We start from the raw sequence: 25587 nt of genomic DNA, 5'->3' as shown, positions 1-25587 counted from the left end.
AGTTAACTCAGAGATGAGAACCAGTTTGGTGCAGTGGTTTAAGGAGCCAGTCTAAGAAACTAGTTGGATGACCTTGGACCAATCACTCTTTCTTAGCTTTGGGAAGAAGGCAATGGCAAACCACTCCTGAAACTTTGCCAAGAAAACTGCAGAGACTAATTCAGGCAATCAATAGGCTTCATTACTGGCTCAAATTCATGCATGCAGAAACACAACACAAACTCAGATATGATTGCATTTTAAATCATGTGTGTTCTTCATCAATACTTTCAGTACATTCTGAAACTAGAGGTATGCTCATGTAAAATAACATCGCAAAGGACCCTTAAAAGACATTTAATACAATCTGTGTCATTAAATTTGTTGTTGTTGGAACTGTGCAAGTCTTTGAAATTGCCGCTTTGGAAGTCATTGAAGAAATCATGAATTACTTCTTTTCCAATAATTAAAGCAGCTTTGTCTTTTTCCGGGATCATGCAGACCCTCCCAGCTCTTTCTACATCCTTCTGCATCCATAGCTACTTAGCTTCACAGCACTCAGAAAAAAGTAAAATGATCAGGATCAGTTTCTAAAGCAACCATGATAATCCTAAAATATGTAATTTTAGTAATTTAGAAAGTGGTGCCTTGTATACCCTCCTACATTTTCAGAAAAACTGTTAACCCTATAATTTTGCACAAATCAAGGACTCATAGTGAGGAATACAGTAAACAGTGAGACAAAAAGCTCCTACAAATACTTTAAGTACTTATTAAAGAAATTCTGTGATAATTTAAATATATGAAATATATTGTATAACAATACACACAACAAATGTATTAGTGGTAATAGAGTTTTAGAAGTTTTTAAATGCTTGCTTTACTGAAATTAGAAAAAAAGTATTTCAGATTAAATAATCGATTTTGGATTTCAACTCTATGGCTTTTTTTCTCTTTTATTGTCACATGGACATTTAAAAAATTGTATTCTTGGAAAGCATTTTTTGATTTTGCAGATATGTTATTTTACAATTTTCTATCAGTTGTTGGTATGCTCTTTTGGCCTGCAAAATCTGCAAATAGACATTTAAGAATGTCATTGCTTAAAGACAAATTGAAAAAAAAATCTGTACAATGATATTGAGGTGACATTTTGCAAACTGGGGATATGAAAGTTGACTTGCTGAAACATGGCTTCCAGAGTAAATTATGTAATTCATGTAAAAATTATATATTGTTTATCTTTGACTATTTTTGGACTCCAAAAAGGTTAAAAGAATATAAGATCCTATCTCTTTCTTTCTCTTTCTCTCATTCATTTTCCCATCTTTTGTCTGCTACTGTTTCACATTTTTCCTTTTGTTTCTTCTCTCCCCAGTACCACAATGAATATGTAAGTCCAGTGGGTCACATAGTTATTTAGATGAAGCTATGTATCACCAGACAAATATTTTTCTTGCTTTGAAATAGCAAGCCACATCTCTGCAGCCATGTCACAGTACATCATAGTGCATTTTGGCATTCAGCCAGTGAACCAAACCTCTGAAGATGTACAAATTTAGTTATCCATTGTTAACTCTCCTACAAATATTACATACCATAAATATAAGTTGATAACATTTTTCTTTGATATTCTTTCTAGGTGATTTTGAAAAGTTCATACTTCTTGTCACTTAGGCCCTTAAAGGAAGCATCTATCCCAGACAAACAAATCCTCTCGTGGGAGTTTCTTGGTGATATTAAACCCAGAATAAATACTTTAGAGTTTTGCCAATCATTTTATTATTATTATTATTTCCATTTTTGGCAATGTCTGTTTCAACAACATTTGCATCCAAGCTTTAGGATGCATTCTTGAACAGCATCCATAAATAAGAAAGTTGATTGGTTCCAGATACTAATAGTCCTAAAAGTGACAAATGTTTGTGTACTTTTAGGAAGCTGCCAACTATTTATCTCTATTACAGAAAATTCATTGCTGTTATGTAAATATTTAGATGAATACATATACCATAAACAACATATAGAATCTTAATCTGTGCAAATGAACATTTTTGTTTGATATGACAAAGGAAAAATGTACATGGTTCCTTCCTTATTTTGTACTGTGAAAACTTTTAGAAATAAGTAAGTTTAGTGAGACATTTAGGCTGTACATAACTTAGGAGGGAAAAAATAATGAAAAAGTGAATGAGTCACTTGGTTAAAAAAGTGTGGTTGAACTAACGCTTGAGGGTTATTTGTTAGATCTTGCCAAAGGTTATATAGTGAGTTGGGGAAATGAAACGTCTGTTTGCAATCTGGACATTGTTTAGAATAATGTCTCCCTTTAGAAGTTTGTTGTTTGTGCTATAACAGAGCTTGAACTTTTCTTAGGTTGCTTAAAGGGGTTATCTCTCATTCCATTGAGAGAACAGATGGGTTGTCTTTTACCCTTTTCAGCCTCCACCTGCATTTGATTAGAGACAGCAGCAGTTTTACATACCCCATGCCAGAATACCATGATGACATAGAAGCTTCAGACAACAGCGTGACTAGGATTTCCCCCCCTAAACCCTTGAATCACAGAGGATCTGGCAGCCAGTTACCATCTGACACTGTTTATAGCATATATTGTTCGATCCACTCCCTTACTGAATCTGCTGTGGGAATTAAAGCAAGCAGTTTCAAGTCAGAAAGGTAAGTTTTCTTGCATGTTTTAACACTTAGAATCAAGCAACTGAACAAAGCAGTACTGAGAATACGACTCACCTTTGTCAGTTTGCAGATTGGACACAACTGCTGTTGTGAATTTATTTTCTGAGCTTATGTTAAAATGCTCTTCATGTTTTGTGGGTTATTGTTGCATTTCTTTGCAAAATTTTTGCAAAATTTAATCACTTCCAGAAGAACTATTCCATACCATAGGGAGGAACACAATATCTATCTAATAAATATTTACATTTATTAGCAAGAACTCTTATATCAAATAGGTGGATTACTCTGAAAATTTCATTGATAAAACAATAGTCCATGTTACTGAAAAACAACAAAACTATTAAAGGTTATTCATCTAGCAATGTACATGTTAATTAAACTTTTATGGGACAACAGTGATGGTTTTAGTGTGAAACTTTGAAAAAGAAAAGTGTACAGAACAAGATTCACTCTTTAACTGCTAGTGAAAAGGATTTTTCCATCTGAGGGAAGGTGCCAAATGACAATTGTAGCCCTTGCATGCAAATTTTTAGCAGATGTTCATAGGAATATGTTCAAACATTTGTACTAGAGAAATATGTAGATACTCTGCTAATTTCTGGTTCCTGCTGATCTTTTAAGAAATAATATATTCATTTAAACAAGTTTATGAAATGTACACAGAGCAAAGAAGGGTCTCACAAATTTCATAAAGTATAATCTTGCATGAAAAATATTATCTTTGATTTTTTTTTATATTCATAGATTATTCACATGAATAACAAATGTAATACTGCACTTCTAGTTGGAAAATTTTACTATATTAGCATCTTGAAGCAAATCTTTAAGTCTGAAAAATTGTAAAACTACTCTATAACATTTGGAAATGTTTAACTAAATATTAATATCCTTTATTAATATTTTCTACAGAGTGGTTTACCAGTCTGTAATACAGTAAGTCAAAGGGATACAAAAAGTATAAAGTAGTACAAATAGATAAGAAATATATAAGAAATATTTCCAATACCAAAGTGTATGATTCTAAACAAGGCCTTATTTTATTATATTTCTATAATTTTCTTTTAAATAGAAGCAGGAAATGTTGCTACACTGTTAAAGGAAAGATTATAAAGTATCTCTAATCAACCAACTCGGATCAGTGTACTGTAACTACAACTAAGGTTACTTATTTACAGTTAATACTATGTTGTTATAGAAAAACATTTACAGTTAAAATCTGTACGAGAGCTGCACTATAACCGATAGGGATCTTTCCAGTAACTCCAACGGCAATTCAATTACATAAAACAATATTAGATTCACACTATATATATTTGATATATAAATTTGCAAGCCACAGAATTGCCTGATAGGTACAAACATATATTAGACAAATTCAAATATTCCATAAATATATGCCAAAATGCATAATAATTCACTGATCAGAAACAAAACTTCAGTTATTATATATTCAGCTATAATCTATCATGTTACTTTAACCCCCCACTTGTAACTTTTTTTTTTACAACTGACATTGTTGCTAGCTATGATATTTTGTAATTCTTCACTAGTGGAAAAATAATGTCTTAGACAAAATGGTATTTTTGTTTAGTTCATTAATTTTTGCCCTCCTTTTCCATTCAAAAAGAGAATTGGGGAAAAGTAGTTTTTGGGACATTAATGTAGGGACTTGTTTCTTATAAATCCAATATGTCCTTCCATGAAGATATATTTGGCAAAGCAATAAAGTGATACCAGATTATATTGTTGTATATCTATGCATTCAAATGCAGCTGTGATCAGCTTTACTTCAAAGATACAAATTTCATTATAACTCAGCTATCTATTAAACCTCATACCACAAACATCTTCAATGGAATAATTTCATGGGGTTGGTGGTTCTTATGGATTCTGAAATCAATACATCTTTTATTATTTAATAGAGTGACTAATTATTTTTAAGCTGTGAGAGAAATAACTATATGGCTTTTATACTGACAACTGAGTGAACTGCATCTACTCATCCCACTATACTCTCTGTGTGTTGGCCAAACCTACTCCAAATGTTTGGAAGATGCTGGAATAAAACTAGACTGAGTGCATTCAGAGGATATAACAGAGAAGTTAAGAGCAAGAGGATATCAATTTCATGAGAGGAAGTCAATTTGCATACCATTGAATTTGGCCCTTGTCCTAATCTATATCAAAATTGTAAATATCCAGTCATGTCTGTTTCATACAATTATTTACAGAAGTCTCAGCTTTTTCATTAAAGTATTGAAATTTATTATTCCATATATAGTCTTCATTGATGTATACATTTGCTCCTAATTTATCCTCAATAAACATTAAATCATCCATAATAACAATTAGGAAGTGCAATTTTACATGAAAATGCAAAAGGGCAAAACTTCTTTGTGATTATTTATTTATTTATATTTGTTATAACTACCCACCTCTAATAGATTCTGGGTGGCATACTCAACCAAAAAATCCATAAACCCTTTAAAACCAAATTCTGCGAATGTTATTATCATTATTATTATTTTTTAAAAATGTGGGTGTTCCTGACAATACTGACAATAGCTCAGTATAGGAACTTCAGTGTGAAACAAAAAAACAAAGTAACAACATATAACAAAGTAAACCATTTTTAGACGTGTTTCTACCAATAATACCTTTACTAATGCTGTTTGTCCCTTTATCTGTCCTTAGGTTTTGGCTCTTTCTATTTACCTGGTTTCTGTGGTCCATGATCTGCAGCACAGTCTTATATTTTCATCATGTTTTGGGTTTTAGCTTCAGGTCCAGAATAGCTTCTGTATAAACATTAAACATTTTGCAGCATTAAGATTGAAGCTGAAGACATAATTTACCACTTATGAGAATTCATATACAATCCATCTTTCTTATCTCTTTCCTCACCCTTCTATAGGTATTTATTGGTGCAATAAAATGGTGGTTGGATTCAATTATGCATACTGTCCCATCAGAGATTGGCGGAGTTAAGATTGATCATAGATGATAATGATGATAAATAGATCGATGACATATGATATAGATGATAAATAGGATAGATGATGATGATGATGATGATGATGATGATGATGATGATGATAGATAGATAGATAGATAGATAGATGGATGAGAAGGGACAGATGTTTTACTAATCACACAGATCAAAATAGTAATGTACCATAAATACAATAAAAATGTGAAAATAGCACAATCAAAAGCCATGCATTTAATAAAATAGATAACAAGTCATATTAAAACAACAGTAAATCACTGTGTAAGTAATACCAATATTAAACTGAGAACCCTTGCAATTCAGCAAAACGGCAAACCTTTTACATATTCTTATAGACAGATTTGCTAGTAAGAAAATATTTCCCACCCCAACAATGATAGAGGAAATTTGGTATTAAAGTTATTACAAAAACTCCCTTCTAGAATCATGAATGGAAAAACATTAAGCCTAGTCAATAAGCATTTGACTATGTGAGATGGAAAAGTCATTGGTGAAATAATTAAGTAAAGTGAAAAATTGTCAGTCCAAATCTCTGTTAGCCCCCAAACTTGTTGATTTGTTTCTGAACTGGCTTTCTCAATCCTCAATATCATAAAGAATTTGGATGAAAACCCACTGGTTTCTTGGCTTTTTTCTCCAAGAAGCAGCAGTTATCAACAAACACTATTTAACATCTATATGAAGCCATTGATGAAGATCATCTGTCAGGGCAGAGTTAGGGTTTAACTTTATCCGAACAAATTGGAAATGCAGGTGAGGATCTTTCTTGATGCTCTTAAATTCTAAAAGCAGACTTAGAACTAATGTCATCAAGATAAGGTTAATTGTGTCTGATAAGCCATCCAGTGCCAGTGTTATTCTATCTTTGGTTTTGGTTGTGATCATCCTTCTCCCCACCCATCCATGTTGAACTGGTTTTGAAGTTATTTCTTGTTATTGGCAGATCACTGCTGTGGCCAGAAAGGCCCTCACATGGTTTTATCTTTTGTGCCAGTTATGACCATTATTAGATTGGGAAACTCTTCTCATAGTCATTCATACTTCAGTAACTTCTTGATTGGACTATTACGTTACCATATGTATCACATGGAGCTGGCCATGAGATCCACTTAGAATATATTGCTGATTCATAGTGCAGCAGTTTGAGTAGTTATGGTTATAATTAGATTGCCACTGTCTTTCAGGTGCAATTCTAGGTGTTGGTTTTCCCCTTTAAAGGTCTATATGGGTCACTACCTGGATTTCAGTAAAATTGCCTGATTGGAAGCAGTTGATTCCAGGTATATGAAGTAGCTTTTAGTGTGAAATAGTGGAAGACCAATTTTTCTTTGCTTTCATTGCCTGTGACACCTTTTGAGAACTTTTAGAAAAAAGTATATTTATTAAGTATCTTTAATAAAGATTATTAAGTATCTTTAATAAAAAATTAAATAAAATAGATATAGATTACACTATAAATAAGCCCAATTATACTCAAATGTAATTATCAATATATTAAAAGTAATAATATAATATAGTAAACATGAACTTCTTTATTAATCCATTAAATCAATAACATTGTTATTGATGAAGCTAAATTTCAGTTAAAAGTTGGTGAAAATAAATTTGCAATTGTTTTTCTCATCCAAATTCACAGACCTCCTGAAATCTATTTGTAGACCTATAGTAAGAATCCCTGCCTTTGACCTTCCTACCTAATTTGAAAATGAGTTTATTTGCCAACAATGTATGGAGAAACCCAATGCTATACAGAATTTGAATATTGGAATTAATATAGAAGTTAAAGGGAAGACTAAATGTGCATCCATGTCTAACTCATTTTAAAATAAGTATTGACACAGATTTCCAAAGATAACTCATCTAAAGTATATCAACATAATTAATTGAAAAAAGAGTAATGTATAGTTGCTTCTGCCAGTTTAACTATAGATTGATTTTGGTTACTGAATCTAAGCTGTACTGGTAGCTTACACTCATTGAAGCCAGCATAAAATGTTTCATGTAAATTGAACCGAATATCATTTCTGCCCAATACTGAAACAAAATCCTTTATGAAACATTAACAACTCAGTTCTAAACCCAAGAACTTGGTCAGCATCTTATCTAGAATAACATAAATGGGATCAGAGTTAGCAGATTGTTGTGGAATGAGATCTTGAAGTAAATATTGAAGTTCAAGAAAGTGTCAATGCAGTGTTTATCCACTGTAAGAATGGCCAATAGCATAATAGGAATAATAAGAAAAAGTATTGCAATTAAGGAGAGCAATATTTTAATGTCCTTATATAAATGGTGTAATTGCATCTACAATATTGTGTGCAGGTTTGCTAGCCATACCTCAAAAAGGAGATAGTGGAACTAGAAAGGTTCAGAGAAGGCCAACAAGATGGGATATGATTGAGGTATATAAAATTATGCATGCCATGAATAAAATGAATAAAAAGCAACTACTTTCCCTCTCCCAAAACACTCAAACCAGAGGTTATCCTAATTAAAGTAAATACTGGAAGAATCAGGAAACATTTTTTTTTCACAATGCAGATAATTAAGTTTTGAAATTCACTACTAAGATGTGGTATAGCTACCAGATTGTTTGGCTTTGCAAGACCTTTGGATGAATACATAGAAGTCATGAAGATCAATGGCTGTTAGCCTTTATGATGGTCTTATAATCAGCTTGGAGAGAAATCTGCTTCTTTCTACAGACAGTTAGCTATTCTGAGAACTAGTCCATGCTAGACTAGATGGGCCAGAGATATGATCCATTATGGAACATATAATGTTGTTATGTTCATAGTCATTCAATACATTTCACATATAGATGTTTAAGCCAATTTCCTTCCTTTGGCATCTGAGTTTTACTCAGCCTAAGTAACAAGGGAAAACAACACTGGGAGCCATCACTCAGAATTTATAAAACCATCAACTGTGGTTTTTCCTTTCTTAAAATAGGGCTTTTGTCTAAGATCAAATGATGATTCATTCAAAGGGTAGTATAAGAATGCTTCCCAGAAAAGTAGAATATGAATCTGGTGAATCTGATCTTGGATGAATTTATTTATGAATTAATTTATTCAGTTAGTTACATATTCAAAAAAAGGAAGAATATAAGAATAAATTTCTTGGATCAAGTCCAGCATTTTGTTTCTCACAGGCCAATGATGGAGACAAATCGCTTTCCCACCATTCTTCTTTTCAACTAATATCTGGGAAGTCTCCAACCCACAGATAGCATCAAGTTTCAAGAATAGTAGTCCTACATAGACTTAATCATAAATGTATTAAATCCCATTTCTTTATTTAATTTGAATACTACCTACATTGTATGATTCCTGGCATTTTCCAACTGAAAAGTATATCTATCTAGGTTAGGTGGCCATCACTATATCTCATGATAAAATACCTGAAGTATTCACTGTATTCTTTTCCTTGTTCTAAATATCTTTCTAAACATCTATGCTGGATGACATCTTGTCCTAGTATTTTGAGAAGCAGAGAGATAGAACTCTACTTTCCTATTTTTCTTGTAATATGCATGATTTTATTCAACAAAACGATGTTGCCTTTAGAAGTCCTTTTTTGAAGCTAAAGAATCCCAAACACTCCAGCCTTTTCTTGTAAAACAACTAATGCATCTTCTCATAATCTTAGCTCCGGCATTATATCCTTTTCCAGATATGGTGAACAAACCTATAATTTTCCAGATGCAAAATTACATCATATTCATATAAAGGAATTAAAACATGTCATTAATAAGTAATTCCTCTCATAATAAATGCATTGAACACTATCCAAGGTTTCTCTTTTTGCCAGTTTTGTATTATCCTAGCACAAGTGGTTTCATACAATTGGAGTAAAGTGTATGCGCGCATGCACACAGAGAGAGGGGGGGAGAGGGAGAGGAAGAGAGAGACAGTCTATGAGTATATTTTTATCTCTGTATATGTACACATTTGTTTATGGATTTCCTCTCTTTTTTTAACTGAAATTAGTCATTATGCTGGATTTATTGGACATGCTCATTATAAAATAAATGATATATCAGCATTTTGTAACCACTATGTTTTGATAGATGAGCCAGTAGGTAAACTTCCAAATAAACTACTTAGCAACATGTGTATACCTTCCATTTTCCCCCTCCATGAATAAAGGTATTTTTGCCCACATAGACAGATATTTGGAATATAATGGTTGGCCCAAGTGATCCATTTCCTTAATCTCTAGAAGTTTTCAGTCAACATTTCAGCAATTAGAATTGTTAATAATACATTAAATTTCTCTGTACTTTCATATAAAATTTACATCATCAATATATAATAACATTACAACATTATAGAAATATTATTTAATAACCATTGCCATATCATGTCAGAAGTTTTCACTTATTGCTACGTGTATTATTTAGTCATTGATGAAAGCTGTAAATAATTAATATAATGTTGTAATAATAACCTATACATCTAAGCATAATAAATACTATAGTTTTCAAAACATTGTACTGTTTCCCTGAAAATAAGACCTATCCTGAAAATAAACCCTAACATGTTTTATGTGTGTGCCTAATATAAGCCCTAACCCCCCCCCCCCAAAAAAAGCCCTACTTAAAAGTCAGTGTAGCTGGCTGGCTACCCATTCCGTCTGGTTGCTCGCAGTTCTGCAGCCACAAGGTGAAGTTCTGTGTGTGTGCGTGTGTGTGTATGTGTGTGTATGCATGTGACTGCACACACACACACACACACACACACACACACACACATATAGAAGTTACATTTTGCTTTGTTTTGTTCTTCTAGTATGCTTCCTTATAACAACATTAAGGTAACTATGTTTTTTATCTCCTTTAACAGGTACAATCCTGAGCGCAAAGATGTATCTGACTTCTCTTCCTTTCTTCCTTTTTTTGATCAGCGGCATATTCTGTCAATATGATTATGGTGTTGATCCAGATTTTAGTTATTTTTTTTCAATGTTAGAACTATCATCTGCAGTCTGTGCACCAGAATGTAATTGCCCTATAACTTACCCCTCAGCCATGTATTGTGATGATCTTAAACTGAAGAGTTTACCCATTATTCCTAAAGGAATCAAATACCTGTATCTCCGCAATAATCTGCTTGAAGGCATAGAAGATAATGCTTTTGAGAATGTGACAGACCTGGAGTGGCTAATTCTAGACAATAACCAACTGAAAAATTCCAATATTAAAGGCAAAGTCTTTGCAAAATTAAAGAATTTAAAAAAGCTGCACATCAATCACAACAATTTAACTGAAGTTGTTGGGCCACTTCCCAGTACCCTGGATGACCTGCAACTCACTCATAACCAGATTTCCAAAATCACCCCCAATACACTAGAGGGACTAGTGAATCTGACTGTCATTCACTTACAGCACAATGAACTGACTGAAGGTACACTCTCTGGAGTTTTTAAAGGCTTAAAATCTCTCTTGTATCTGGACTTGAGCAATAATAAACTGACTAAACTGCCTCCAGGACTGCCTAATAATTTATTGATGCTGTATTTTGATAATAATCAGATTACCGGCGTTCCTGATCAGTATTTCCAGGATTTAAAAGTACTGCAGTTTTTACGTCTTTCTCACAATAAGTTAACAGATTCTGGAATACCAAGCAACGTTTTCAACATCTCTTCGCTTGTGGAGCTGGATCTCTCCTATAATCAGCTAAAGAGCATTCCAACGGTCAGTGAGCATCTTGAAAACTACTACCTCCAAGTCAACGAAATTTCCAGTAAGTAATACTTCCATTAAAAAAAGAGAAGAAAGAAAGGTGTTGGTAATAGTTAAATGAGATAACCTGTATATAATTCTCAATTCTCATGTAACTATTTTATCCCAGTCTTTATGTTCATTCCATCTCTTTTTAAAAATAATAGCTATCATGATAAAAACCTGCAATTTTCTCAAAGAATAATACGTACTCTAGCTAGCAAGAGCAGAAGTCCAGAGATCTTGCTTTCACTTCACAAATTAGGGAACTAGCATAGATATTAACCATTGGTCATTGCTTAAAACTAAAAGCTCTTACTTAGATGTATTTTTTGTGTTTCAATTTTTCATGTCAAGACTTTAAGCATAATGTCTGATATCTGGGTATAATATAATATGTATATAATTTATAGGAAACAGAATTTAACTAGCCAAAGAACCTAAAAACTGCTAGAACTCCTGGCATTAGTTAAATTTGGAAATATCCTAGGTGGATTGTGAAAGTTATATTCTAATATTATGTTATTTACATTACAGAATTTTCAGTGAACAGCTTTTGTAAGGTTGTCGGGATACTAGCCTATTCCAGGGTATCACATCTGCGTCTGGATGGAAATAATATCACAAGAGCTGATCTTCCACAGGAAATGTACAACTGTCTCCGAGTGGCCACTGAAATTTCTTTGAAATGATTATACAATACTTTCTTCTCATGATGCTTTACACACCATAGTAATACTTTAGTACTAAAATGTCACCTGGTATAAGATCCTTTGTTTTGTTAATAAACAGCATTATTGTGTGGCTGGTATTTTTTTTAATGTGTATATTCTAGAATGCCTGTGATGCAGATTTTTTTTTGTAAAGCTAGGAAGTCCCATAGATTGTGGACAAAAATGTTGTCATGTTTATTTCTTAGACTGTTTTCTTAACATAGCTATATACAGCCTGAGTTTGAAAAAGTTTTTTAAAAGCACTGGTGTATACCTACAATAAACACATACCACTCTCCTTGTCGGTGTGAACTTCTACTCAGGTTTGCAGAAGTCAGGCATTTTCTCATCAAGATAGTATATTTAGTACTTAAGGCTGGACCAGATATGTACAGTAGTTCACACTTTGAAATAAAATCTCTCCTATTTTATACTTTTCATTACATTACATAAAACAATAATTCAATATAGCTATATAAATTCTTTATATATATATATATATATATATATATATATATATATATATATATGAAAATAAAATTAAATATTACAATCAGCATACTCGTGAAGTATTGAGAAAACAGCGACATTTTAAAGTTTTTATTTTATTAATGCATTTTATTTTGTTCTATTGAGGTCAGTTTAAAACTTCAAAGGAATGGTTATTTTACAGTAAAAATACTATTATTGTTATATTCTTATTTCTGCATGCTATATTAAATGACTTTAGAAAATAAAAACAGCAAATGAAAAATATTGAGTGCATATTATTGTGAAAATAGATTTACATTTTTTAAAAAATGTAGATTGATGTAAACTAAAGTTTTTTTGAAAAAAATACTTTGGTGAATGTAATGCTACATTCGCATTAAATAAATTGTTTTATGCATTCTGGTTTTTAAAGATTCTTCAAACAAAACCTTTTTAATTATTATTATATCAGGCTTTTAATTCTGCTATGACTGGAGAATGACTTATACCCATAGCCTTTCTCCAGTGCATAGAGAATGTAATTTACAAATTACCATCATAAGAATCCCTAAAATCAATAAGATGCAGATTAGGCAACAAGGAAAACATTTATGGCACAATTTGCATTAACAAATTCTATAACTGAATTGAACAACGGCACTGAAAAAGTGACTTATGACCATTTTACAACTTATTACCATTTTTTGTGCATATGACCCCTTGGTCATGTGATCAAATTCAGGTGCTTAGCATCTGAACCATATTTATGATGGTTGCAGCATCCTGGGGTCATGTGATCACCTTTTGCAACCACTAAAACAAAGTTAATGGGGAAGCCAGATTCACTTAACAACTATACTAGTAACTTTACAACTGCACAGTTATTGAAAAAGTTGACTGGATTTGATATCTCCAGTTAAAATTTAAAAATATTCATAAAAAGTTGCCTTCAGAAATTGTGGGTGGCCCAACACTGGAGGCTTTTAAGAAGAGACTGAAGCCATCTATCAGAAATAGTATAGGTCTCCTGTGAGAGCAGGGTGTTGGACTAGATGATCACCAAGTTCCCTTCCAACTCTATTACTGTTAACTGCAGTGATTCTGAGGATTACCTGTATGATGTATATTATGAAAATAGTAGGGACATAGTAATTAAAGAGTTAACTGGAGTTGACATCTCCAGTTAAGGTTGAAAAACATTCAGAAAAAATAACTATTAGATGGACACACTGTATAAGCATTCTTTTATGAAAACCTTAATCACAACCTTGCCACAGGATTTTTCATATATTGCACGCAATTCTGAAAAGTCTTCTTTCTAGGGGTTTTCTCATTGCTCATAGTCATCAACCGAAGAAAGTCATGAGCTAGCAGTCCTCTGTCCAGGAGATTCTTTTTGCTGCTTCTTTTTGCCCTAACTTCTGAATGTAATCCCTACTTGTGAATGCAGGCAATAGGTGGAGGATGAAATATCCATTGCTTTTCCTGTCACACCCCTTGAGGCATGAGCAGTAAAGCACAACTACGAGAATTTGTTTCTTAAAGCAGACTCAATAAAGCTTTGCAAAATGAGATGCTATGTATGTATGCATGCGTGTACCGGTATGTAGCTGAAGTTCTTACGCCAAGCTCTTAAGCTGAATTTGGCAACTTCAAGATGTATTGCTAAGGTAAAAATTACTGATACACTTAAATATTGCATTCTGGATTCTGTCACAAATCCTTTTTCATTAGTTTGCATTTTATTCTGACTTTACATTTGTATCTAAATATATGAATGTGTCCCCTTTCCAAAGGGATCCGACTCTGTTCTTAACTCTCAAATTCCATTTTAGTGTAATTTTTTCTGGGTTATATTTTATAGACAGAATCTTTATCTAAAAGCTCTTTGTATAACAGTGTGCATGTTTATAGCCAATGAACAAACTGAAATCATTCCAACAAAATCAGATGACGGAGGGGAGAAATATATATGCACAGACTACTTTTGGAAGAAACTAAATTTATCTGGATCTTGTTATAATTTCATTTGACTTCAATGGGAGCCAAGCCACATCATCACAAAATGTTGCCTTTTGACATTTAAACTTCTAAGAATATTGGTAATCTACTGCCCAAAATATCAGACAGCCAACATCTAGTGATTTTCAATTGGTGCATAATCTGGGGGTTCTCCTGGAGTCTTTCATGCAGCAGGTGGCAGTCATAGACAGGACCATAGCCTTTGCACAATTTCATCTTGTACACCAGTTAGTTTTTTTTCCAGGAAGTATTACTTATGATCACTCATGGCAGCTTAGTTACCTCCTGATCGGACTATTGCAATGTATTCTACTAAGTATTGGGGATTCCCTTGAAGAGCATTATGAAACTTTAGTTGATCCAGAACACAGCAGCACATTCATTATTTGGCACAACATAATATGTCCAGGGGTGGGATTCAAATTTCTTAACAACCTGTTCTGTAATTTGTGGGTGTGACTTGGTGGTCATGTGACTGGATGGACGTGGCTTGCTGACTGGGCATGGCTAGGTGGTCATGTGACTGACTGGGCGTGGCTAGATGGTCATGTGACTGGGTGGTCATGTGACTGGGGTGGGTGTAGCTAGGTGGCCATGTGACTGGCAAACCAAATATAAGTGGTCCTCGCTTAATGACCAGTTGCTTAGCAAGTGTTCTAATTTACGACTGACCTCCCCAGAGCTACTTGACCTGTTTTTGGAATTTTGACAACCATGCATACATACACACACACTTATGACCAGTTACAACATCCCACACAGTCTTGTGACTGAGGTTTTTTATGTTTTTTGCCAGTTTCCAACAATTCCTTCTGGTTTCGGGTTAAAAATGCCCATTGGGGAAAATGGACTTGTTTAACCAGTGTTTGCTTAATGATCACAAAGTTCACTTAATGACCATGGTGTTTGCCTAACCCAGGGGTCTGCAACCTTAAACACTCAAAGAGCCATTTTTCTATTTTCTTTTAAATAGGTATCTCTGTCTCTTTCTTTCTTTCTCCCTCTCTCTTTCTTATCTCTGTCTCTCTCATCTCTTTCTTTTTCTCCCTCTCTCTGTTTCTCATTTCTCTTTCTCTCTCTTATCTACAACTGCTAAGACTGGAAGCTGTTTTTTTTATAATCCTATTTCTTTGCAGTTCTTTTCACACACATTTTTCACACACATATGTATCCAATATTCTTTCTTCCTTTCCACTATGTATTCAAAATGGGCAATGATTTTATGTGTGCATGTATAGCATGTGTTTATGTCTTTTATGTATGTGTATGTGTATGTATATGTGTGTGTTGTGTATATATATATATATATATATATATATATATATATATATATATATATATTTCACTTTTAATGTGTGCCAGTGTACGTACAGTAAAAAAATGACAATAAATGTCATCTTATCTTATCTTCCTTCCTTCTTTCCTTCCCAACCCCATTCCTCCCCACATCCTATTTTGTGTTGGCTTCCCAACCAAGTACTTACCAGGTCTGATCCTGTTTAGCTTTCTAAAATCAGCCTACTGAAATAAATACCAAACTAAACTGCCCAATAAATTACCTACCATCACAATTTGCACCTGATTTCAATGTAAACAGCCAATCTGCAGTATTACTAAATTTTGCTAGGCATCTGTTGCATGTCACTCTCTTCCTTGATAATCTAGTCCAGAGGTCCCCAAACTTGGCAACTATAAGACTTGTGGACTTCAACTCCCAGAATTCTCCAGCCAGCAAGTTTGGGGACCCCTGAGCTAGTCTTAGCTGGGCAAAACAGTCTGGAGTCACTAGCAAGAGCAGCTCAGTGCGGAGAAAAGTTGTGCATCTCCCCATATTCCTTTCTCCTTGAGCAGCCTCATCCCTTCCTCCTCATTTGTGAAGTGTGCTAAGTTTAAAGGTGCTCCTCGTAGTGAGAGGAATATTTATTTATTTATTTATTTATTTATTTATTTGATTTGCCAATTGTTTACAAGATAGTAAGTATAAGTGTATACATAGTTGTGAATACATGAAATGGGTACATATAAGAAAAATAAAAGAATAAGAGAAACAATAGGACAGGGACAGTAGGCACGTTGGTGCGCTTATGCACGCCCCCTACAGACCTCTTAGGAAAGGGGTGAGGTCAATAGTAGACAGTCTAAGGTTAAAGTTTTTGGGGTTTGGGAAGAGACTACAGAGTCGGGTAGAGTATTCCAGACATTGACCACTCTATTGCTGAAGTCGTATTTCCTGCAATCAAGTTTGGTGCGGTTTACTTTGAGTTTGTATCTATTGTGTGCTCTTGTGTTGTTATGGTTGAAGCTGAAGTATTCATTGTGGGTAGGACATTGCAATGTATGATTTTATATACCATGCTTAAGTCAGACCGAAGACGGCGTAATTCAAGGTTTTCTAGTTCAAGAATTTCAAGTCTGGTGGCATAAGGTATTCTACAACAGTAGAAGAGTGGAGAACTCTCCTTGTGAAATATTTCTGGACTTTCTCAATTGTGCTAATATCAGATACGTAATGAGGGTTCCAGACTGATGAACTGTATTCGAGTATTGGTCTAGCAAATGTTTTGTATGCTCTGGTTAGTAGTGTGATATTACCAGAGAAAAAGCTACGTAGGATTAGGTTAACAACTCTTAATGCCTTTTTGGCTATGTAGTTGCAGTGGGCTCTAGCACTTAGATCATTAGAGGTGAGTATTCCAAGGTCCTTTACAGAGCTTGGGTCATCAACAAGATCTTGATTATTCAGCTTGTATTTTATTTTTCTGATTTTTTTGCCAATATATAAGACAGAGCATTTATTTGTTGAGATTTGAAGTTGCCATTTGTTTGACCATTCAGATACATAGTCAAGATCTTTTTGTAGGGTAGCAGTATTGTCTGTGGTATTGAACAGCTTTACATCATCAGCGAAGAGAACGCAATTGCTCTTAATATGATCACAGAGGTCGTTTATGTAGAGTATGAAGAGAGTTGGTCCTAGAACACTGCCCTGAGGGACACCACTATTGACAGGTACTGGATTTGATAGGACGCTCCCGATTTTGACCATTTGTTGTCTGTTTGACAGGAATGCTTCTATCCAGTTATTCAGTTGTCCAGAGATACCATAGGATTTTATTTTAGGAGTAGTTTGTCGTGTACCACTGAATCAAAGGCTTTACAGAAGTCTATGTAGATTGCGTCTATTGCTTTGCCCTGGTCGAGTTGTAGTCGTCCATATGTTTTTGCAGTGTAAGAGTTGCAGATTACAGGATAGTTTTTTTCTGAAACCAAATTGTTTATTGGAGAGTAGGTTGTTTGTCTCTAAGTGGAGGATGATGGATTGGTTAATAATTGATTCCATGACTTTACAGGTGACGCAGCATAAGGAGATTGGCCTGTAATTTTCAACTAGGCTTGGGTCTCCCTTTTTGAAGATGGGGATGACTGTGGCTTGTGACCATAGGTTAGGCAAGGAGCTGGTCCTGAAAGATTTTCAAAGATTATGCTTAGAGGTTTGGCTATGGCAGTGGATAGCTTTCTTAAGAAGTAGGCACATATTCCATCCGGTCCAATAGATAGAGATGGTTTTAGGTTGCGTAGTGCTTTTTCAACATTGTCTTCTGTGAAATCGATATGTATTAGATCATTGTTGTTATCTGTGGTACGCGCTAGGAAATACTGGGCATGATCCATTGCTGTTTACAAATACTGAGCCGAAGAATGTGTTAAAGATGTTGGCTTTAATGGTGTCGTCGTTGCAGTCTTTACCATCAGGTCCTATCAAGGGAGGGATGGACCTTGAGTCTTTTAGTTTGTTGTTTACAAAATTGTAAAAAGCACGGGTGGAATTGGTGCTTAGAAGGTTTTCCTCTTGTTTAATGTGATAATTGGTGCATTCGGTCTTTCTTTATATTATTTTTATTTATTTATTTGATTTGCCAATTGTTTACAAGATAATAAGTATAAGCGTATACATAGTTGTGAATACATGAAATGGGTACATATAAGAAAAATAAAAGAATACGAGAAACAATAGGACAGGGACGGTAGGCACGTTGGTGCGCTTATGCACGCCCCTACAGACCTCTTAGGAAGGGGTGAGGTCAATAGTAGACAGTCTAAGGTTAAAGTTTTTGGGGTTTGGGGAAGAGACTACAGAGTCGGGTAGAGTATTCCAGACGTTGACCACTCTGTTGCTGAAGTCGTATTTCCTGCAATCAAGTTTGGTGCGGTTTACTTTGAGTTTGTATCTATTGTGTGCTCTTGTGTTGTTATGGTTGAAGCTGAAGTATTCATTGACGGGTAGGACATTGCAATGTATGATTTTATATACCATGCTTAAGTCAGACCGAAGACAGCGTAATTCAAGGTTTTCTAGTTCTAGAATTTCAAGTCTGGTGGCATAAGGTATTCTACAACGAGTAGAAGAGTGGAGAACTCTCCTTGTGAAATATTTCTGGACTTTCTCAATTGTGCTAATATCAGATACGTAATGAGGGTTCCAGACTGATGAACTGTATTCAAGTATTGGTCTAGCAAATGTTTTGTATGCTCTGGTTAGTAGTGTGATATTACCAGAGAAAAAGCTACGTAGGATTAGGTTAACAACTCTTAATGCCTTTTTGGCTATGTAGTTGCAGTGGGCTCTAGCACTTAGATCATTAGAGGTGAGTATTCCAAGGTCCTTTACAGAGCTTGGGTCATCAACAAGTTCTTGACTATTCAGCTTGTATTTTATTTTCTGATTTTTTTGCCAATATGTAAGACAGAGCATTTATTTGTTGAGATTTGAAGTTGCCATTTGTTTGACCATTCAGATACATAGTCGAGATCTTTTTGAAGGGTAGCAGTATTGTCTGTGGTATTGAACAGCTTTACATCATCAGCGAAAAGAACGCAATTGCTCTTAATATGATCGCAGAGGTCATTTATGTAGAGTATGAAGAGAGTTGGTCCTAGAACACTGCCCTGGGGACACCACTATTGACAGGTACTGGATTTGATAGGACGCCCGATTTTGGACCATTTGTTGTCTGTTACACAGGAATGCTTCTATCCAGTTATTCAGTTGTCCAGAGATACCATAGGATTTTATTTTTAGGAGTAGTTTGTCGTGTACCACTGAATCAAAGGCTTTACAGAAGTCTATGCAGATTGCGTCTATTGCTTTGCCCTGGTCGAGTTGTGTTGTCCATATGTTTTTGCAGTGTATCGTGCCGCCCCCCCCCCCCCCCCCCCCCCCCCCCCCCCCCCCCCCGAACCACGAAGAAAAAACCAAAAACAACATCCCCAATCCTTCTAAAACCCGTCTCCCCTCCCCCCCCCCCCCCCCCCCCCCCCCCCCCCCCCCCCCCCCCCCCCCCCCCCCCCCCCCCCCCCCCCCCCCCCCCCCCCCCCCCTTCCCCCCCCCCCCCCCCCCCCCCCCCCCCTCTCTCCTTTCCTCCCCCTCCCCCCCCCCCCCCCCCCCCTCCCCCCCCCCCCACCCCCCCCCCCCCCCAACCAACCCCCCCCCCCCCCCCCCCCCCCCACCCCCCCCCCCCCCCCCACCCCCCCCTCCCCCCCCCCCCCCCCCCCCCCCCCCCCCTCCCCCTCCCCCCTCCCCCTCTCCTTCCTCCCCCCCTCTCCCTCGCTTCCTTTTTCTTTCTTTTTTTTTTTTTTTTTGGGAGAGCAAGAGTTTCCCTGCACAGTGGAAAGCTTCCAAGTCCCCCCTCCCATTGGAAATGGCTCCCGGGCAAGCAGAGAAGCAAGCCAGGTTGAAACCTGCTACTCTCTGTGTGCCCGGGAGCTGTTTCTAATGGGAAGGGGACTTGGAAGCTTTCCGCTGTGCAACAGCAGGTGAGAGAAGCAGCCACTGACCTGGCCAGATCCTATACAGCCTCTCCATGTGTTCCTCAGTGGAAGGCAAGTGGTGGGGAAAAGGCGACTGGCAGCAGCAACAAAAGGCAACTGGGGGAGGCGACCAGCAGCGGCAGCAAAAGGCAAGTGGGAGGGATGGTGACTGAAGGTGGCAACAAAAGGCAAGTGGGGGGGAAGGCAACTGGGGCTTGCAGAGCCTCACTCACCCAGGGAGATCAGTAAAGGCAGGCCTGCAGCGGAAGGCAGGCAGCAATGGCTGGCCTGGAGGGTACGCAAGAGCAGGCTGCAGGCAGCAGTGTTGCGCATGTGTGCAATGTTGCTCATGCATGATAAGGACTGATGGGCAGGCAGCGTAGAAGTGGGCAGAGAGGGGTGGGGCCAGCTAGAGGCTCGATTTACATTCTTTGGGAATGGTAACAACCAGTTCTATAGAACCAGGCTGAACTGGTAGAATCCCACCCCTTAGTATGTCCATGTAATGCCACTGCTGTGTGAGCTGCAAGGGGCTACCAATAAACTCCTGAGTTCAAGCTCTGGCTAACACTGGGTAAAGCAGTGTCATTTTGTGGAATCCAAGAAGCATGCCTTATATTTATTTATTATTTATTTATTTTGTCAAGCATGTATTAGATAACAGGTCTAATTATAAACATTATTATGAATACATGAAATGGATACAGATAAAAGGGAACATTAGGACAGGGACAGTAGGCACGTAGGCACGTTGGTGCACTTATGCACATCCTTTACAGATCTCTTAGGAATAGGGTGAGGTCAACAGTAGACAGTCTAAAGTTAAAGTTTTTGGGGGTTTGGGAAAGAAATCACGGAGTCACATAGGGTATATATATCATGGTGCCTCTATTGTGAAACAGTTTTCCCCCTAAAATGTGGAATTATTGATGATTTTTGGAAGATCTGGATCAGAAGAAGACAACCTTCTGAATCCCCTTTAAGCAGTTAGCACTTAGACTTCTTTAATCATAATAACTAAATTAACTTAGATTTCCCCAACCTACTGTCTTCCAAATTCTCATCAGATCAGCCTTAAGAAATGTGGACTACATGAATAGCAAAAGCACTTAGACTTATATACCACTTCATAGTGCTTTACAGTACTCTCTGAGAGGTTTACAGGGTCAGCATATTGTCCCCAACAATCTGGGTCCTCATTTTACTGACCTCAGAAGAATAGAAGGCTGAGTCAAGTTTGAGTCAGGCAGGACTGAACACCTGGCAGTGATTTGAGATAGCCTGCAACTATCCATTCTAACCACTGTGCCTCCTCCAGTTAATCTCCAGTTAAATGCTCTGCCTTACATATTGGCAAAAAAAAAAAAAAAACAGAAAATAAAATACAAGCTGAATAGTCAAGACTTTGTTGATGATCCAAGATCTGCAAAGGACCTTGGAATACTCATCTCTAATTATCTAAGTGCTAGAGCCCAGGGTAACTACATAGCCAAAAAGGCATTAAGAGTTGTTAACCTAATCCTACACAGCTTTTTCTCTGGTAATATCACACTACTAACTAGAGCATACAAACGTTTGCTAGACCAATACTCGAATACAGCTCATCAGTCTGGAACCCGCATTACGAATCTGATATTAGCACAGTCCAGAAAGTCAGGAAATATTTCACAAGAAGAGTTCTCCACTCCTCTACTCATTGTAGAATACCTTATGCCACCAGACTTGAAATTCTAGACCTAGAAAACCTAGAACTATGCCGTCTTTGGTCTGATCTAAGTATAGTATACAAAATCATTGCAATGTCCTACCTGTCAATGAATACTTCAGCTTCAATCATAACAACACAAGAGCACACAATAGATACAAACTCAAAGTTAACCGCACCAAACTTGATTGGAAATATGACTTCAGCAACAGAGTGGTCAATGTCTGGAACACTCTACCTGACTCTGTAGTTTCTTCCCCAAACCCCAAAAACTTTAACCTTAGACTGTCTACTATTGACCTCACCCCTTTCCTAAGAGGTCTGTAGGGGGCATGCATAAATGCACCAAAGTGCCTACCGTCCCTGTCCTATTGTTTCTTTTATATATTTTTTATTTTTCTTATATGTATCCATGTATTCATAACTATGTATATACTTATACCTATTATCTTGTAAGCAATTGACAAATCAAATAAATAAATAAATAAACAAACAAACAAATAAATAAATAAACCATGATATAGTTCTAAGTCACTTCCATGGATTGCCCTGGGATATACTCTCAAATATGTTTTTTTCAAAAGATAGCTGTTGCCTTTTGAAAAAGCATATTTGAGACAGCTATGATCTGGATGACTGACAATCTCCAGGCATGGGTTGCATTGTTTTGCAATAACTTTCCTCCTTCTTGAAGGACTGGTTCTAGTTGAGGAGGGCTGAGCTACCCGAAGATGTAAAAATTTTTTTAAAGTAGTACAGGGTTCTGAACTACTTCTTTTTAATGTTTACATAAAACTGCTATGGGAGGTTATTCATTAGAACAGAGTTTACTATTATCAGATGATGCAGTAGAAGTGCTGACTCAGTGTCTCAAGAAAAGAACAGACTCATATTGTATCTTCCAAAAGGATGGCATTTGTTTTATGGGTCAAATGATTCTAGGAAATACTAAATAGAGATAATCAGAGTTGGAAGGGACCTTATAGGTCATCTAGTTCAACCCCCCAGCCAAATGGGAGACCCTACACCATTTCTGACAAATGGCAATCCAATCTCTTCTTGAAGGTCTCAAGTGATGGTGCTCCAACAACTTCTGAGGGCAAGCTGTTCCATTGGTTGATTGTTCTCACTGTCAGAAAGTTTCTCCTTATTTCCAGGTTAAATCTCTCCTTGTTCAGTTTCCATCCATTATTCCTTGTCTGGCCTGGCACTTTAGAAAATACATTGACCCCTTCCTCTCTGTGGCAGCCCCTCAAATATTGGAAGACCACTATCATGTCTCTCCTGGTCCTTCTCTTCACTAGACTAGCCAAGCCCAGTTCCTGCAACTGTTCTTCATATGCCTTAGTCTCCAGTCCCCTAATAATCCTGGTTGCTCTTCTCTGCACTTTTTCTAGAGTCTCAACATCTTTTTTATAATGCGGTGACCAAAACTGGATGCAGTACTCTAGGTGTGGTCTTACTAAGGCTTTATAGAGCTTTTTTGGCTGCTGCATATGTTTCTGTATGGAGTTGTACTTCCCTATTTAAAGGTAATTTACAATTTGAGAGTGTTCCTGGACTAGCAGATCCTTCTCAATCAGCTGTTGGCAGCTGTAGGAGGAACAGTTTTGTCTCATGTATCAATTTGCACCCATTCCTGGATTGGGAGACTCTTATCACAGTCACTCATATCTTAGTTACATGTGATTGGATTACTGAAAAATATTTAAAACTATCGCTGGTATAAAATTGATGAACTGGGACATTCAAGTAATCCACACTACTTTGGAAGCTGCATTGTTGCCAGTTGGCTTTGGCTTGAATCATATTTGGATATGGTTCAAGGTCAGTTTATTTAAGGGCTTGCAAAGAAAAAAATAAACCAATTAAGGTATAGCTGACTCCATCTCTTCCCAAAAAGTGTAGATAATTCTCCAGTCTTGTAAATGGTTAGGGTTAGGGTCCATGCCATCATAAAGTTGTTACATTAAAGCCAAGATAGTGGAAAGAGTGCAACTATGGTTGATTTGGGATAATGGAAGTATGGAACTAATAGTGATGTGGTAGAACTCAGTGTCTTAACACTTTTGAATAAAAAAACCCTTTCCTTTTCAGTCACTAATCAGATGTTTCTAAACTGATCAGAGAATTGGTTAATGTTTGCAACTTGCTGGTATATAAATATTGGCTCTGGCCATGGAAGTTTCATTAAGCAATTAGGAATAATTAAGATAGCTTCTGTGAATGGAATTTGTTAAAGGAACAGAGATGAAAAAGGTATGGGACAACTCAGCATGTTCATTGAAATCACAGCTTTCTCAAAAGAAAATATGATAGAGAGTCTAAGGATAACTACACACAGTTTTCTAATCTTAATTATTGAATGTTAGGCTCCTTAAAGGACTTTGAACATTAGTTTGGGCTAAATAATTAATGGGCTAAATAATTTTGTCTATCTGCAGGGTATAATTTCTGAATAAAAGAACAATGAAATTATTTTTCATAGATAACTGATCAAAATAAGAGAAACAGAACTGATAAAATAATAACTTAAGTTTGCATATAACTGTTTGTTTTCAATTAACCTTTGTTCCTCCTTCCTGATGTTAATCTTTTAATTGATAGTAGAGGTTTTAGTTGTTTTACAGAACATATGTTGCACACAGATTTATCCAAACAAGTAAGATGAAAAACAACAACAGGATGGCTAGTAAAATTAGTTTGTTAGACCATAATTTTACTGAAGATGAAAAAGGTTACTATTTAAATTACAGCCTTTAGGTATTCATCAACAGAAAACAGCATAGAGATGGCAGCAGATGCACTGAAAGGTTGTATTTTCATGGGACTTTAATTAACTTAGTACATTTCAAAATACTTATCTTTAAAACTGAATTTTTAAAGCTTTCACATTCCCTGAAATTTTCTACATAGCATACTCATAACTACATTTATTTGAAATTCAGTGTTAAAACTTTGAATAATGAATTTAGATGTACCTGAAAGACTACTTTTTCTCCAAAATAATTAATTTTAAATCAAAAGATCATCACTATATCATTATGAGTTCAAAAAGGACATATACAAGAATTTTGGTGAGCATGTGTGTGTGTTTTTGTTTGTGTGAGAGGTCTATCTCAACTCTTAACACTTATTTTTCTAAGCCCATACAATTCCCAAGCAAAGACAGAAGGAACTAGTTCTTTTAAGGAACTACTTACAAGTTCAATGATAGTGCCAAATTTTACCTGCTTTGAAATTGAATCCTAAGGATTTTCTATCTGATTCAGGACTGACCAGCTGGTTCTTTGATACTCTTACTACAGTAACTGTAATTAAATCCATAATCAAAGGTATCTATCTTCTTTATCTTACTCTATCTCAATTGTGCAATTCCACATTAACTTTTTTCCTTTTTTTCTTAGGTACATACATTTGCATATTCAAAAATTGTTAATATTTTCAACTCCAG

At 36.0% G+C, this 25587-nt stretch overlaps 1 protein-coding gene across 2 annotated transcripts; it reads left to right on the top strand.

Moving 5' to 3' along the window:
• Positions 1-2180: 2180 nt before the first annotated feature.
• Positions 2181-12881, top strand: LUM (lumican). Of its 2 annotated transcripts, XM_087968088.1 has the most exons (4): positions 2295-2658; positions 6871-6966; positions 10534-11436; positions 11952-12881. In XM_087968088.1, the coding sequence occupies exons 3-4, from the start codon at positions 10554-10556 to the stop codon at positions 12104-12106; spliced, it is 1038 nt and encodes a 345-aa protein (XP_087824214.1). In that variant the 5' UTR covers positions 2295-2658; positions 6871-6966; positions 10534-10553; the 3' UTR covers positions 12107-12881. The 2 variants fall into 2 exon arrangements, with proteins under 2 accessions (XP_026549460.1, XP_087824214.1); XM_026693675.2 differs by lacking the exon at positions 6871-6966 and having other exon boundaries at positions 2181-2658.
• The last annotated feature ends 12706 nt before the right edge of the window (positions 12882-25587 follow it).

Source organism: Notechis scutatus, chromosome 6, assembly GCF_049901735.1.
Source record: "Notechis scutatus isolate UNSWTSFEM ecotype Mainland chromosome 6, rNotScu1.2, whole genome shotgun sequence".
NCBI lineage: Eukaryota > Metazoa > Chordata > Lepidosauria > Squamata > Elapidae > Notechis > Notechis scutatus.
The sequence above is the reverse complement of the archived record's forward strand: the minus strand, read 5'-3'. Positions and strand labels throughout refer to the sequence as shown.

Bases quoted from the DNA above. Each gene is read 5' to 3' on its own strand.
- LUM (XM_026693675.2), top strand. From the start codon at position 10,554: ATGTATCTGACTTCTCTTCCTTTCTTCCTTTTTTTGATCAGCGGCATA. The intron at 11,437-11,951 runs GTAAGTAATACT...TTTACATTACAG, and splicing joins CCAAGTCAACGAAATTTCCA to AATTTTCAGTGAACAGCTTT.